The 17,871-nt window shown below is 33.5% G+C and overlaps 1 protein-coding gene across 1 annotated transcript; it reads right to left on the reverse strand.

Moving 5' to 3' along the window:
• Positions 1-7,298: 7,298 nt before the first annotated feature.
• LOC107894922 (uncharacterized) lies at positions 7,299-9,355 on the reverse strand. The gene is made up of 2 exons (XM_016820090.2): positions 7,613-9,355; positions 7,299-7,456 (listed from the first exon to the last, which is right to left on the reverse strand). The coding sequence occupies exons 1-2, from the start codon at positions 7,949-7,951 to the stop codon at positions 7,373-7,375; spliced, it is 423 nt and encodes a 140-aa protein (XP_016675579.1). The 5' UTR covers positions 7,952-9,355; the 3' UTR covers positions 7,299-7,372.
• Positions 9,356-17,871: the final 8,516 nt, after the last annotated feature.

The raw sequence follows: 17,871 nt of genomic DNA on the forward strand, positions 1-17,871 counted from the left end.
ATAACAGGTATGGACTGAAAACCCAAATACGTGCTATCATGGACGAGTTTTCAGGGGATAACACAGAAAAGCACGATAACGAGGACATGTTTTTCCTCGTATCAGGAAAAAGTACGCTAACATGGACTTACTTTTCCCCATGTAGTCTCCTGTGGGTTATTTGTAAATTAGGGCTTAGGTTTAGGGTTTTTGGGTTTGATTAGGGTTTAAAAAAAATTAAATTAGGGTTTAAGGTTTAAATTTTTTTAATTGCTAAGTATTGTTCTGGAAAAAATAAATTTGACGTGATTTGTTTTGAAAAAATTATTTTGACAACATGAATTTTGTTTTTTTTTTTAAAAAAGCTCTAAGTAGGATGCACATTTAGTAATAGTACAGAAAAAGCTTCCAGCTAGACGCTTTTTCTACGATGATTTTGAAAAAATAACTTTGAGAAGATGGTTCTGAAAAAATATCCCGGGATTTCGGAGAAATCTGATAGTTAGGGTCGAAAAACACTCTAAGCAAGATGCACTGTCAGCAAAAGTACTGAAAAAGCTCCCAACTGGATGCCTTTTTCAGTAGTGCTGGTGACAGTGCATCCTCCTTGTAATGTTTTTCCCCTACAAATTTCAACCCCCACTATCCAGGGAATTATATAGAAATGAGCATCCCACTATCCCTTTGGCTATAAATGACCCAAATTCCATTCTTTGGTTGCATAAGTTACAACAAGAGAAATTGAAGAAGTTCAAAAGAATAGAAATTGAAGAATTTGAGAAGGAATAAGTTGATTTATTGTGTTAATTTTTATACAAATCATTATATTTTTGCATAATGTTTTTTTTTGAATTTCTTTCGACAGATAATTTGGTGGAAAATAAGTGGACGTAGTAATTTTTTTTATTTACTACGATGGTGAGATCCGTGACACCTAGAACGACGTTTTTTTATCAAAGAACACAGCGACTGGTTTTAACCAAAACATAGGATTGACAGAACTTTGTAAAAGAATTAGGCACAAAATCTTCGGAACAACGCCAATGAGAGTTTCATCTATTAAGTATCGATTTTGTGCTTCGGTTGATCCCATGACATATGACTCATTTGATATCAAAGGTGCTCGTGACTTGAAGGTGATGGTGCAAACACACCTTGGTAGTGGATCGCCTTATCTTGAGCTATACATGGAATTTTCAAGGCTAGATGAAACACTTGCGACTTCAACATCTACTACTATTCAAGAGGAATACACAATCCCTGCCCAACACTCCGTTAGTGGGAGGTAAAACACTAAACCGTCTATTTTTGGTTGCAGGACGGAATACACGACCCCTGCACGACACTCTATTAGTGGATGCGACATGCACCTCGATGGGTCGATGTTTAATGCTGGAAATACTTATTGGGGAATGAAATCAGCTTCTAGTGGTTCGCAATCTAAATCTGATTGGGGACATTCTGAAAAGTACACGAGAAGGGTTGACAGTACCCTACGACATTCACTGGTGAATGGACCTCTTACATTGCAGATGTTGGTGGGTCAGATGATGAGCCCAATGTGGATCCACCCTGGGAGCCTTATGTCGGTTGTGCAGAAGTTGCATTTGTAATACCCCTAACCCGACTCCATCACCGGATTAAGGTTGCGGAGCATTACTGTACAATTAAAAATATTAAAAAAATCATAATATTCAATAACGTAAATATATCATAAACCATTCAATCACATACATTTCGTCCCTAAATTGAGCTTTAGAGACCCTAGAAATAGCTTAGAAGCAATTCGGGACTAATTTGAAATAAAACGAAAGAAAATAGGGGTCACAAATGTAATAGCCTAAATTCAAGGTTATCGGAACAGTAGTTTCGTAACCACAAATCTGATTTAAAGAAAAATTATTTAAAAAATTATTGCATGAATATTAATATAATAGGAAAATAATATGAAAATATCAATAGAAAAATTTTTACCGATTTAGTGGTTAGTTAGAAAAAAGAATTATTGAAGGAATTAGGTAAAAAAAAGGTATCGAGACCTTGATCTCGTAAACTTGAGTAGGAAATATTTTTATAAATATTTATAAAATGTTAGTAATGTGGTATTAAAATTTAGTTAGAAAATTTTAACGTTTGGGTAGGCAATTAAATGAAAAGGACTAAATTGGAAAAGGTGTAAAAGTTGCTAGAATGATTAAATAGCTTAAGTGTCTAATGAGAAAGGATTTAAAAGGCAATTAGACCCAAAATTTATTTGGGCTGGATGGCAAGGCATGAAATCAACAGGAAAATTGATGATTTAAGGGCAAAATTAGAATATTGCATAATTAACTAAATAAAGATAGGACTAAATAGGAAATATCTAGATTTCTCTTTATTTTTCTTCATTCTCATCAGCCAAAACACCATAGGAGGGGTTTTTTAAGCTGGTATTCCATAATTTTTGCACCAAATCTAGAAGATTCAAATACGAAGCTAGATCGAGGAAAGGAAAAAGTTCGGGATTAATAGATTTTTGTACACGAACAAGTATCAAGGTAAGTTCATGTAACTTGAATTATATTATTAAAAACTTCAAATTTATGTTATTGATGTGAATATAATTTGAATGTTCATTGTATGAAAATTGATAAAACATTGATATATTTGATAAAAAGGGGAAGAAATTTCAGTTGAATGAAAGGAAAATTCGATGGATCTTTGAGAAGGAATTGACGGTAAAAAGGATCTAGCTTGGACGAGTGATCCTATCCTGATATATCCCTCTGGAAGAATATGTGGAAAATGGATTTAGCCTAACGGGTAATCCGAATTAGGGTCTGAATTTAGCCTGGACTGGTAATTCAGATCCAAGCTCATTAGAGTAATTGTCGTTGCAGGGGATTTAGCCTGGACTGGTAATCCCGACAATACTCTATGAGTTTATATTGCAGGGGATTTAACCTGGACTGGTAATCCCGCTGCAAGGTTGAGGTTCGCGGGAGTGTGCTCTCTGAAATGGAAATGTGTGCACATGACTATGATTTGACGGGCCCGGAATTGTTCACTAAAAGTGTACCTCTGAAAAATCCATCGAAATTCCGATAAATTCAACGAGATAAATATGGAAAAATAACAAGGAAATGAAAATCGTGGTATTGATGAGCACATCAATTATGGTATATATATTATTGATACATGGAAATTATTGTACTAACTTGAATGTTGAGTTTGTGCATGTTAGGGTAATAATGCATTGAATGGATATATGAATGTTTATTGTATTGTATTGAAAATATTAGGTAAGTATAATTCTTGTTACATGAGCTTACTAAGCACAAAATGCTTACCCTGTTTCATTTTCCCCTATTTTGTAGTGTTAAGAGCTCGGAGGTTGGATTTGGTCGGAGACACATCACACTATCAACCTCAGGATTTTGGTATATAAAGAAACTTTATTTTGGAAATCAATGGCATGTATAACCTAATAAAGTAAATGATTCTGTGAAATGAATGTAAGGTCAGCCAATGGTATGGCTAACAAATCTTGGTTTTGATGTGTGATGAGGTTATCTTATAAATATGCATGAATCTATCTTGAAAATATGTTGAATTGGATTGGTTGATTTGGATGAGTCTCGGTTTAAAATTGCAGGGAAGGTTAGATATCTATAAATGGGTTATATTGAGTTTTAAAAAAAATTAAATTAATTCGTAAACTCCGGTAATGCCTCGTACCCTATTCCGGCAATGAATACAGGTAGGAGTGTTACAACAAAGCCATGTTGCCAGGCCGTGTTAAACCCCCCTAACCCGTGTCCTCATCCGTGTAACTCTCTGAGTAGGTTCACATGGTTGTGTCACACGCTCCTGTGCCAGGTCGTGTAACTCTCTGAGTTGCCCCACATGTCCGCGTGCCAGGCCGTGTAACTCACTAACTTGAATCTTAAGAAATCCTCAAATGACACATGATCGTGTACCTCACACGGCTATGTCACACGCCCATGTCCCAAGTCGTGTGAACCCAAAATTTACCTAAAATCAAACTATTTCAAAACCATTTCATGCATAACTTCTCAAACCACTTAAGTACACATTCAAGGGGTTCAAAACACCATTCAAACTTGTATAAACATACCATTTCAAGAATCCTAAATCACTTAACCAATATGCCATTCAAAGGCACCACAATTTGCATCCAAACATTCCTTAACTAAACATGTCAACATTACCGTAGACCAAACATATTAACCAATTTCAACTAACTACCATATATGACCAAATGCAAGCCATCAACACATATTAAAAGAACCTTGTGAACAAGCACATTAAAGTAACCAAAATGACATAGCTTGTTAAGGGATCATAGTATACCAAACCAACATGGTTTCTAAAACTTATACATGCCAAAATACCATTACAATTCACACTATACATGCCATTATAAAACTTGGCCAGAATACTCAAATATTATCGAATTGACTTTTGGATAGTGTGATAGGTCTCCGACGAGCTTCCAACCAAATCGAACTTCCAATGATCTATAAAACAAAAGAAAACAACTACATAAGCAACGAGTTCTTAGTAAGCTCGTATAAACTTAAACATAACTTACCACTTCATTAATACAATTCAAAGATTAAGCATAAATCATTACCAATACCATAAGCTTAGTATAAGTCTATTGAAACACCATCAAACTCACAAGTAGTAAGTTCATTAACATCACATATAAGTTCATTTATAACATAAGTAAATTTCAAAAGACACATCGCAAATTCATCAACCTTTTTATAAGATGATGTATCATTCCATTTACTTACTTATCGTTCCATTCCAAATACTTAATATAAGCCTAAACAGCATCATCAATTTACAAGTTAGTGCATTTGTCCATGATATAAATAAGTTCATCCATAGCATAAGTAGATTTCTTATATGTAAGTACATCATTTAGCTCATCAATCTTTTTATAACATCATATTAAATCCCAATTGTGAACTTACTATTTCATTCCCTTTTCTTACCCGTTGAACCATCTAGAATTACATCGATACTCGGGAAAGCTCACACATAGTGTGTCTTTACATATAATTGTAACATTTCCTTTACATAAATGCTCACAAGAGCTGTGAAATGGGCATGCTCACACGAGCTGTGGGTCAGAATGTAAGCTACACGATGCTACTCACACGAGCTGTGAAGTATCCGCAACAAATGCAGGACCTCAACCATCGGTAGGACATCCAAGACTAGCACTCGAAACATGAAATCCCAAATGACATATCATTTGTATCCTATAAATTCCTAAGGTTCAACCGGGACTCGTTATCCATCAATTCATTATAGTATTGATACATTTGTATTCAAATCCAATCATATTAAAACAACATAGTAAATAGTTAATTTGCCTAACTTTAAAACGATTATTGTTCACACGGACTTACCTCAATAGTTAGGGGCGTAGTAGTTAGATCGAACTAATTCGAAGCTTTAGCTTTTCCTTGGCCTAAGTCCAAACGTGGTTTATTCTGATCTAAATAGATAATTTCAATCAATTACATACTTCTAGTATTCAATTTAATCCATATTTCATATTTATGCAAAATTACCAATTTGCCCATAACATTTTAACCTTTCACAATCTAGTCCTTAAGCTTATAAATTAAAATCTAACCATTTTAATCTAAATCCATGTTAACCATTGTTACAAGGGACCTTGAAAAAACCTATATTTACCATCACTTCACAATAAAACCTATAGAGTTACACCTTTAATAATTTAATCCCTAATTCTAAAATTCCTTAAAAAATCACTTAACAAAACTTGTTTATTTTTCAACAAGGATCCATAATCTATCAATTAACATCAAAACACATGCAATAAAATTCATTAAAAGTCCCTAAACCTCTAACATTTTTGCAAATTGACCCCCGAGCTAGCTAGATTAAGCTAAAACGGACTCAAAAACATAAAAATCATTAAAAATGGGATCAAATCTACATACCATGCAAAGAAAAGACTTGGTCGAACCCTAGCTATCAAAAATGGAGTTCTCCTCCCCTATTCAACCGGTTGAAGACAAAACTAAAAGACAAAACATGTTTTAAATTTTGTTTTGTTTTAATTTATTACTAAATTACCATTTTAACATTGGTTATTAACTTCAAATTTAACTAAATCTTACCCATAATTGTCCACTAACATTAATAATAGTATAATTACCATATAATTCCATTATTTTATAATTCCATAGCCATTTGACCCCTTTAACTAATAGAACTTAACTTTTCCAACTTTTACGATTTAGTCCTTTTTACTTAATTAACCATTTAAACTTTAAAATTTCTTAACGAAACTTTAATACGACCTTAATAACACTCCATAAATATTTAATAAAATGTTTACAGCTCGATTTATAGAAACGAGGTCCCGATACCTTATTTTATAAAACTACTTAATTTTAGGGTCTTACACTTGAACCTAATTATTCTTTCATTTAACATAAATCATTAAATAAAGTTTTATTATTACACTATATAAGACTCGTAAATATTAAATAGCAATATTTATGGACCCACGCGTTGGATTTGTGGCCCCAAAACCATTGTTCTGACACCACAGAAAAGTGGGGTGCTAGAAACATATTATTTCAATTTGTAAAATTAATTAAAATATATATATAGATTAATGGAGGAATGAGTTTTTATGATTTGATTAAATTTAATATAAAGTTATTGACTCGTTAGTGTTGGTGTATGGAGTTCACACATGCTTTTGGAGATGAGCCTAAGTTGGAGAGCCGGATCAAGGACATCGATTTCAATCACGGTTCATATGGGTTGTTGATTTAATTTATCTGGAATCTAATAAATGGAAGGGGGATTTTAATAGGTTCTAACTATTTTTACTTCAAGCGGATAAGTATTTGAATGTTTAATTCTTGATCTTTTAATGTTTATCCGTTGTAATTAAGTTGCATTATTTTTATTTCAAAAAAAAGTTGCATTATCTATCAATGTTTTAAAATTTATTTTAGTAAGTGTTTGACGTCATAATTGGGATTATTTTGATAATTGTTTGATTAAGTTTACATATTATTATGTCATATTTTGAGGTATTTATTTTTTAGAAATAACAATTTAATAACACACAAACCAAAATAATAATATAATATTGATAATTAAAATTTTCAACGGTAGTAATTAAAACCAGGGTTTTTTAAGTGTAAAAAAAATAATGTTTGATTATAAAATATTTAAATTAGTTTTAAAATATATTTTAAATTAGTGTATTAATATATTAAAATAAATAAAGGCAATGTAAAAAGACACCAAATTTAAGTGGAAAACCCTTCCAATTTAGAAGGAAGAAAACCACGTGAAAAAAAGTCGTCACATGAAGGCATTTACATCAACTCTGATCGGAGTTCAAAATGCTGTCCAGTTCTTGGAACGTGAAGAAAAGATTGCCGTCTCCAGCCTCATCAGCTTCTTCCTAAATATACAAATCAATACCAATGGTTAGTTTTGAGAATCAAATATATATAGAGAGAGATGGAGAGACACAAATTGAGTCACAATAGCATGCATGAACAAGCTTATGAATATATAAACGTACAAAATGAAAATAAAGCAAGGGTTAGGCAGGTACCAGATGGTGAGAATTATAATCAGGCACTCCAAGATTGCCACCAACACCTGCCGACGTCCAAGGGTTTGGTTGTTGGTCTAAACATGCAGAGAAGGGTGAGAAGCCTCCTACTTCTGGAGCCATATAATCAAATGTCTGATTCTCCACGGGCACGGTAGCAAAATCATTTGTTGAATCCGACGGCACCTCCATCAACTTACGTTTCTTGTTCTTCTTGATTTCTCCTTTACTTTCTTCGTAATCCGAGCTCAGAGCAGCGGCATCCTTATTCTTAATCTCACAGATAACCAAATCACTCAAACCAACAGCTTCTTGCTCTTTCAAAGAGAACTCATGCATAATCCATTGACCATTTGATTTCTTGTTTTTCTTGCTGGTGTATGTGAAGTATTTATCATACCCTATGACTTCGCCGCCGTCCTTGTTCTTCACTTCTTTGGCAAACTGTTGGAGCCAACATCCATCTCCCGTGGTTCTTTCGATTCTTGATTTGCTCTTTTTCTTCAACTTTGTGAGAACCCAGAAAGACTCTGGCAATTCTTGGTCGAAGATATTCCAAGGCTCACGATTTGCACCATAAATATGGCGCGTCTTCAGCACACCAGAAGGTATGGGATCGCCCTTGATGATCGGTTTAAGGTTATCAAAAAGGATTTCTTCTTTGGTGGAAAGAAATCAAAACCCTAAAGGAATCTGAAGCTGTGACATGATCGGGGTTTCGTCGACGAAGAAAAAGATGAAACTAATTTGGTGGTCTTCAAAGGAATTTCAGAAAGTGTTGTAGAAAGATGTCAGGTTATAACCTCACATCGCATATATATAGCTTTTGTATCAAATAATTCGTTTATTATTTTAAAATAAAATAATAATAATTCAAATTTCATAATATGAAATTGACAATTTTAACCTCATAAGTCATTTTTCTTCTTAATATTCAAAAGAAACCGAAGCAAAAACATATCAGAGAATTCTGTTCTGAAATATCAGCTTAACATACCTCCTTTCCCGTATTTAAAGCCAGAAAGTCCCTCGTGCCTGACACATCAGGATATTGGTGGTTGAAACTCGTTAAAAACATCAGAATAACTCATTTTGATGCTATTTTTAAGGAACCTCTTTAAACAATCATGCTCCGGTATGTCATTAGAAATACTGAAGGTCTGGTCCTGGCTTCTAGTGTGCAACCTAATAGGTAGATACCCAACGCGTTTTTGGCGGAGGCTGTGGCAGCGATCCAGGCGACAACTTTTGCAGCAGATTTGGGGTTCATGCATGTTGGTTTTGAAGGCGACTTATTGACGGTTATAAAGAAACTCACATCACCAAATGAAGACAGATGGAAAATTAGTGGTGGTGGTAAGGATTTATTAAAGAAAATCTTTTGTTGAGCAATGTTCCATCGAAGTGCCAACATTGTGGCTCATCTGCTTCCACGAGGTGGGCCTTTCTTCCCAGATGTGGCTACTGTTTACGTTGACGGAGATTGGCGAGGAGTGATTCAGTCGATTTAACTTCTGTGACCTTGTTCTGTATTGACGAGGAAATGGAGCTCTTTTTGCACTATTAGTTTTGGCTTCTTATTTGGGTTGAGAGACGCTCAAATATTTGTTTTGGGTATTTTGATGTTTGTTTGGTTTCTCGAGACTGATGTAATTTTGTTGCCCTGATTTTTTTGACCAGGCCTTTTCTACTCTATTGTTAATGGAAGTCAGTTTTCTAGCGTTCCAAAAAAGATAACCAGTCCAACACGCTAAGCATTCCTCTATATAGTGCTACTCATATGATTTTTGTATTACCCCTTCTTCTTATTATTACATGTAGACTAATCTTTTATTCATTAATATTACTCCTAAGTCACATTCATATATTTTCTTGATTAAGTACCATTTATCAACATTTCAATTCTAATTAAAAATAAAACTTACCAATTTTATTGCTACAAGCCACAACACTTGAGAAATAAGAGGAATGTTTCCTTACTTTCTTTTTGTTTCGATTTACAAAAGATGGAGAAGATGATATTTTCATCTTTTCTTTCCCAATAAGGGAAACTCGCGCACGCGCGCACATATATAGAGAGTGGAAAGTAATTAGCAGTCTATAAGCTTAAGTTATTAACTAGTTTACTAGTTTCTTATGTTATAATTCTAGTTAGTGGAAGATGTTAAGCAATAATCATGACTTTAAATGGCTTTAATTGCTAACATGTCTTTAGATTAATTGTCATTTAAGTAATTGCTAACATGTCTTTAGATTAATTGTCATTTCAGGCATTTGTTAAACTAGAAATTAATTTCTATTAATCCCGATCTTATTCTATAATACAATCTCTTTTAATTCCAAAACCTTGTAATTCATTTTAAACTCACGTTCATATACCATTGCTTATATTTTCCTTTAATAAAGCTTCTATCTACCAAAACAATATTTGAACTCACATTTATTCATGCAATGACTTTTCATTTCTTTTAATCATGTGTAATGTTCCTTTTTCTTTGTATAAAATGATTAAACTATATAACATTGTGGCTTAATTTATGATTTGTCCCTCAAACTATATTTATTTTCTTATGTTGGTATTTAAATTCTTTTTTTTTTCTAATTTAATACCTATAGTATATCAAGTTATGCTTTTTGGCACCTCTTTTGACCGAGGTTAAGAAAAAAATTAGTTAGATTGAGCTAAAGAAAAAGTGCCATTTAACATGTCGTAAATTTTTTTTTTGTATAAACCATAAAAAATTGTAAAAATAAATAGAAATAAAATATAAAAAATTCATAAAATATATATATAATCTAGAAATTATAGTTGCATGGAGGAAACGAGCAAGTGAGATGACAAGCTCGTATAGTGGCAAGGGCTTTGTCAGTTCAGCAAGTTGGATTGCCCCTTTTTACTTATGGGGCAGAAGACTACCCCAAGCAATGGTTGGTGTGAGAGGTGGATTAATAGAAGTAATCCCACCACTACGAACAAGGTGGAATGAGGACGGGCTTGTAGAGTGGCGAGGCCTGATAAAGGTCAACACAACACGAGAGTGTCGACGAGTCCTTTGGGACTAAGGTTTGGATAGAAAGACTCTGCTAAGGACTGGTACGATCAAGTCCGTAAAGGAAGGTATAATGATCCAAAAGTCAGTGATGTTTGAAAGTTTGGTTTCGGGACCCCGTTTTCATAAACCGGACTCGTAAACATTTTTATCTAATATTTACGGAGTTGTATTAGAAGCGTATTGAATTTTGGTTAAGTAATTTTGTTGAATTAGTACTTAATTTAAGCATAGGGACTAAATCATATAAATGATAAAAGTGCAATTCACTAAGGAATTATGATTAAAGCAATTGGGCAAATTTCGAATTAAATGTTTAAGTATATAAATTGGTCGACATTTAGGTTTTAAAATTGGTATATGTAGCTAGAATTTTTTCGCATGAATTTATTGATTGAATAAAATATATTTGCTTGTGCATAAATAAATTAATAAAGGTTCAGGCTATGAATGAAGTTTCGAAAACGTGACCGAATTGAGTAACTGGGGCAGGGTGCTTGGGTTGTCATCTTGTCTCGCGTAAAAAGGTTCGAGTGACAAGTCGATAACTTACAAACATTCCGCTAGCTGAACACCCCATAAAATAAAAAAAAGAGAAAAAACAATACATAATAAATAAAGACTGTTTGAACTGAGTAACCGGGATAGGGTGCTTGGGTTGTCATCCTAGTTCGCGTAAAAAGGTTTGATCTTGTCTATTAATTTTCTGATGCATAGTTAATTAATAATGCCATGCAAATTATGGGATTCAATCTCAATTTAGTGAAATTATTTAGTTGACGTATTTCAATTTTATGACACTTGTTGATTAAAATGTATATTTGAACATTTATTTCTTTTTGCCTATGTTGTTTGCATTGATTGAGGATATGGAAAAGGGGCTCAATTTTTAATAAATTGTGGAATTAATTCTAATGTTTGAAAGAACAACATACTTGAGGTCAAGCATGAGCTAAGTAGGGGGATTTGATAAACATGTCAAATTGCATATTTTTTGTGCTTAATTTGGTTTATTGATGAACTGAATCCTGCTAATTAAGTGTTTTTATGACTTAATTCTTGTCAGGGATGCAATTGATCAAAAGCAAGCTGAAAAGGGGCCAAATTAGAAGAAAATTATTGGAATGGGCCAAAGCGAAAAGATGGAGCAAGCCAAGTACTAGTCATAAATTTGACTTTGTAAAAAGCCAAAAATAGGAAATTCTATTTTAAGTTTATTTTAATTTTATTTATTTTTAATTATTATTATTTTAGATTTTATATTAATTTTCTTAAGCTATTTTTAGTAAACCCTATCTATATAAATAGGGGGTTTTAGTTCTTAGGAAATCATCCATTAATCAATTGTCTTTACATTCCTATTTCATTTTGGAATTCCGTTATCCACCTTGTTTTTCTTTTTCTTAATTCAATGGAGCATTAGATTATTTTGTCTTCTTTTTACAAAATTTATCTAATTCTCTTTGCAAATATTTTTCCTATCCATTTCGACTACCTTTTTCATATAATTTCTATCATTTCCATAACCTTCAAGCATGATTAAATTCATGCCACACTAAACCCCTTTCAGTTTTAAGTTGGTGTTAACCCCGTCAAAAAACCCGTGAATTAAGAACCCGAGTTGTTTAACTCCCAACTTTCAATATTTATTATTTCTCCGGATTAAGAGTATGACTTCGTCAACTCACAAAGTCTAGACAACACTAAGTCAAAAAAGACGTCGTTTGAGTTAGTGTGGCGAGACGTACAGTTGGAATTCCGAAAGGATCGATTGTCTAATTGGTCTTCCGTGAACACATTGGCGTGCCAAGTGGGGATTGCTGTTTGGTTCCGTCAAGGGAAGTAGTAACCAGATTTAAATGTCACAAACGTTTGAGGGCATTGGTTCGAGCTAGGCTCTTCTAGAACACAAAGCTGCCGGAGTTCTAAATCACGAACATTTCGTAGGTTGTTCGATCGGTAAGGGTTAGTTATAGGACGTTCCATAACTAATTTACACAAGGAAGAGTTGGTGTCCGAGGCGTCCTTGGTAGCTATAACTAGCTTATCGGAAAAGAGGAGTTCACCTAATTTTGAGGAACGGGTCAAAGACGGGAAAACCCGTGCTTAAGGATGAGCTAAGTTTTATTGATTTTCCTTTAAATTATTTCATTATTTATTTTTATTTCATCTTTTACTTTTTACCTTTTACGTTTTCTTGTGTTTATTTCAGGTTTCATATTTTATTTCCCCCCCAAACGTCGCGGGCATGACAACTGCCCAGACACTAATCTGGTCAAGAAACAAACAATTTTCAGTAATTTCAGTCTCTGTGGGATCGACCCCACTCCCTATACTGCTTTAATTTGCAAACTAGGTGTAGGTTTATATTGGTGGAATCGACAGCCATCAAAAGGGGTTAAATAGCAATTATACATTACATTACTATCGTATGGATGATCTAATAAGTATGTTTTTATAGAATAAAACATTAATTAAATTAAATTACAGAATAAAATTTAAATTAAATTAAAACAAACATTAAACAAAACCATATTAAAACAAAAAGAAAGTGGATTGAAAGAGAAAACCAAATTCTTTCATGCAAAAAGCCATTAGAAGCTAGGGGAGAATAAGAAGAAGAACGGCCAAGGGTTTTTTGTTTTTAAGTTGAATTTGTTAAATTCGATTCGGATTTTTCAAAAAAGAAAAGAAATGATAAAGTCGTTGAAAAATAGTTCGAAATTTACGATTTGTGTTTTTATAATTCGAATTACTCGTAAATTGTTGTATTTGAATTGTGTTTGCATGGTAAGAATATAAGGTCAATCTATTTGTGAAATTGAGATGTATTTGAATTGGTAAAAATGATCATGTTCTTAAGGATTAATTTGAGCATATGTGAAAGTTATGTAAATGTGGAATTGAATGTATAGTGAAATGTTTTATGTTATTATATGATTGTATAAATGAGTTAATGATGTAATTGATGTGAATTGGTATATAAATTGAGAATGAATAAGTAATGGAAACCTTATTAACTGTTCGAGTAGAATTGGATATAGTTAGCATGCCAAATGATAGGAAGAATTCAACGATTTCTTCGACTACGAGTCAATGAGGCACTAGTTGCCAATTTGCTTCGATTTAACTAATGAGATACTGGGTGTCAATCTATTTGATAGCGTTGGGCGCATCTATTTGCTTCGGTTATATCTGATGAGGCACTAGGTGTCAAACTAGTGTATTGATTGGATCCGTGTATCCATTCGAGTCTGAATCATGTTAATAGGGAAATAAATGATCAAATAAGTTACTTGATTTTCGATATGACAATTGATAAGAAAAGAAATTGAAATGTGGAAAAGAATATGAGATAGTGAATGGAATTGTATATATTGGATGGTGATGTTCAATGAATGTCTATGAAATGAAAGGCTAGATGGAATATGTTTATACATGAATTGAGCTAACATATGCACTATGAAATGTAATTACCATGTATTGATATTAGATTAATGATTTGGTTATGAACAAAGAATTTTTAATTTGGCCTTTGTAATTGATCATATTGCATGTCATTAATTGAATTAATTTTTACATTTTAATAGCTACTATTTTGTTTAAATATTCAAATTATAGAAATACCACTGAGTAACATTCAGCGTATGGTTTTGTTTTTTCATGCGCAGGTTAAGTATCATTTGATTTGTATGTCGGTTAAGTATCATTTGATTTGTATGTCGATTCAGCATCCAACAACAATTTCGAACTCAAGTATTGGTGATGCTCCTAATTTGGTTTTGGCATGTACCCAGAAAGTCTTATGTTTGGAATGTTGATTTTGTAGTTTGATGACATTTTGAATCTTGTTGGCCTTAGAGGTTATGTAAATATGTATAGCATAATGGAAATGGTCATTTTGTTGATAGTTTGACGGTTGTTTTGGTTATTTGCTAAATGTTTTCATGGATGAAATGATTATATGTTAGGCATTATGTTTGATGGATGTTTTGATTTGGTTTGATGCATAATATGCCTAGATTATGTCTTAGTATGGAATTAGTAAAAGTCAGGTTTACACCTATGCTTTTCTTAAATGTGTTGGTTGTTCTTGTACATGTTTGGTTTGGTTTATTTGGGGTGTGCCATTGAAGACATAATGGTATGGTTGATTAAGATTATTTAATTAGGTTTACATTGTTGATTGACGTGCGAATTGTGGCATATTGGTTAGGCACCTAGGATGATAGTTGTAAATTATGTTTTTGACTTGTATTGGATGCCTTTGAATAGGTTGAAATGTGGTTTAAATGAAAGCTTGGGGCTTAAGCATTTCATGGTTGAATAGCTTGGTTTAAAAGACACTTTTCAATTATACATGGGTTGGCACATGGTCTACCACACAGTCGTGTGCCCCACACGACCATGTGGCCTATTTAATTTTGGTGAAAGTTTTTCCACGTGGCCACAGGGAGTTACACAGCCTAGCGACACAGTCGTGTAACCCTATACTCGAATTGTACACTAGGGTGTGGAGTAGCCACATGGCTTGGTCTCCTTCACACGGCCTGGCCATGACTGCCTCCCTACGTACTAATGTCCAGAATGCAAATATTGCAGTAAAAGATATATTAATGAAGCAGTATCTGCAAGTATACGGGTCCAGTTGTAATATAGTTACAACGGATTAGGTGAGTACTTCGAGGATCGTACCGAAAGGAGGCGAGTGCTAAATCAATTTTAATCGAAACACTGAAAGATCTAATTAGTACTTTAGTTTAGCTATAGTACGAAGGTAAAATAAAAGGAGTTTCTAGGGTTTTTATAATAATAAAAATAATATAATATAAATAATTAAAATTCGAGAGATTGAAGAATGGAAATAATCAAATCTAATTATGGGTGATTAGCTCACTTTGGTAGGCTCTGTCAACTATCACTTCGGGTTCCTCATCAATCAACTAGCCGCTATTCAAGTAGGATCTTCTAATCTTCAACTCAAATAACAAGTCGATAGGAACTACTTATCTTCCGACCTCACAGTCCAAACCGGTTTGGCGTGAAGGTGTTCACAGATGGGTCATACCAATTTTGGGTTTATTCTCACCTAGATGAATTCCCAAGTTTGTCAGGCCTAGGGTTTGTTTTACGTTCTTCCTTTTCAAGCAGCTGATCTGATGAGTATCCCTACAAAATAGTTAACAAATCATACTTCCACTCGCTAATCCTTCATAAAGGGATTAGTTTCTTATGGTCTCCATAGACAATATAAAATCGATATAAAGATAAAACATGCTAAATAAATCGACAATATAGAGTTCACTAAAGAGTTTGATTGTATTAAGATTGATCGCAAATCCACAAGGTTTGATTGTCTCCACAATATAGATCTCTCTAAATAGAACAAGAATGAATGAAAATAAATCTAACCTAAGAAAGAGAAAACTAAACAGAAATTAAAAGACTAATTCTAGGCTAAGTGAATGGTCCCCCTAACATGTGAAAAAGAAGCCTATTTATAGATTTTAGGTGGTTTTCGTCCTTAACCCCAGGTCAGCTGACATTCTCGAGCTTTAAGTTTGATTGTGCAGACCAAAACACCTCTGTCTCTTATTTAATTTCCGTCCAGTTCGATTTCACAACACACTAGGACCTGTGTCGCGACATATTAGTCAGTGTACTCCTCTTGAGCTATCTTCAGGGATATGTCGCGACACCCATAGGTTGTGCCGAGACATCGAAGGCAGTTTTGTGATTTCTCCATTCTGCTCCCTATGTTGCAACATCTGACCTTCCGTGTTGCGACATAGTGACCATTATTGATTTGGTACTCCTTCTAATGGTCTCCTGCACGCTTATAAAGTTCATTAGCTCACCCTTAGGCCTCATTCAGCCCCTAAGGTCTAAAAAAGAATCAATTTTCACATTTTATTAACTTAATGGAAACTTAGAAAACATAATTAAAACTTAATAAAAATGCTTGTCTTCAAGCACCTAAAGTGCGGAAACTAGTTTAATCTATTATACTGATTTGCGACAAATCAAACTCCTCTAAACTTAAGTCATTGCTTGTCCTTAAGCAACACAAACAAAAGCAAGAAATAGCAAAGGCGTCCCTCGTGCAAATATCATACAAGTATTGACTTTAGAGCACATGACTTAGGCATTTCATATTCACTGACAACTTTAACATGATGAATAATTGACTTACCACTTTTGACCACAAACATCTAAATTAAGTATACTAAAAAGTATACAAACACTAAGGGTCCCACCCATAGAGATCCATCAATAAATCATACAAGTACTTTGATTATCCGAAAAGAAAACAAATGGTCATTTATGTGATTATTCAGTATAATTTACATTCATGTATGAGAATATTTAGGTCACATAGGACTTTTCGGCTTGTAATGTTCTAAGGCTTAGGATAGGTATGGAGTTCAAAAATAGTAAGTGTCAAGAGGGTTACAAACACGAAAATAGTTTGGCACATCATATCGATCCCTATTATTCCCCCCTTAGTGACCCTTATCCGTTCACAGCCTCATTTCTCATTCTATCACATTCATTGTTTCTCCACATAGGAAATCATAACATAACATAGTAACTATGACTAGCCTCCAGGTTTCTATGCATTAATGAATGAGTTTTTCTTATGCCTGTGACTTTGTTACTTTTCTTTTTTTCAATGCATCTAACTCATGAATGTTTTTTCATTATTTCAAGGCTTTTTCTACTCGTACTACTTTTGCTTTTTAAAATTTTCTTTTGTTTTACACTTTTAAGCTAACCTATAGTTCTTATATCACACCAATATTTCCTATTTCACTCTATTTTTACAAACTCCATCATGATATATCTACTTAACCTTCAATACATATGGTTAGATGTCTATAGTCATGTAGTATAGGACAAAAGAAAAAGGGTAAATACAAATTAACATTTTTAGGCTCGGGGTTTGTAATGAGAGGTTCATTAAGAATTGTCAACAGGCTCAAAATTTGGTACTAAATTTGAATATGAATAGGTCAGCTTTTTGGCCCTGGATGTATTCCAAACAATGCCTTAGGTCATCCCTTAATATCTCAATATGCACAAATTTGATCAACTAAACAAACTCAAATTCAGTCATTTGTCATTCATATTAGCATGCTTGTTTCCTTGTATTTTCCATATCCTCTAGTACAGTTGATTGCTTAATGCCTATTTACATTGTAACACATA

Source organism: Gossypium hirsutum, chromosome A13 (genome assembly GCF_007990345.1).
Source record: "Gossypium hirsutum isolate 1008001.06 chromosome A13, Gossypium_hirsutum_v2.1, whole genome shotgun sequence".
Taxonomy (NCBI): Eukaryota; Viridiplantae; Streptophyta; class Magnoliopsida; order Malvales; family Malvaceae; genus Gossypium; species Gossypium hirsutum.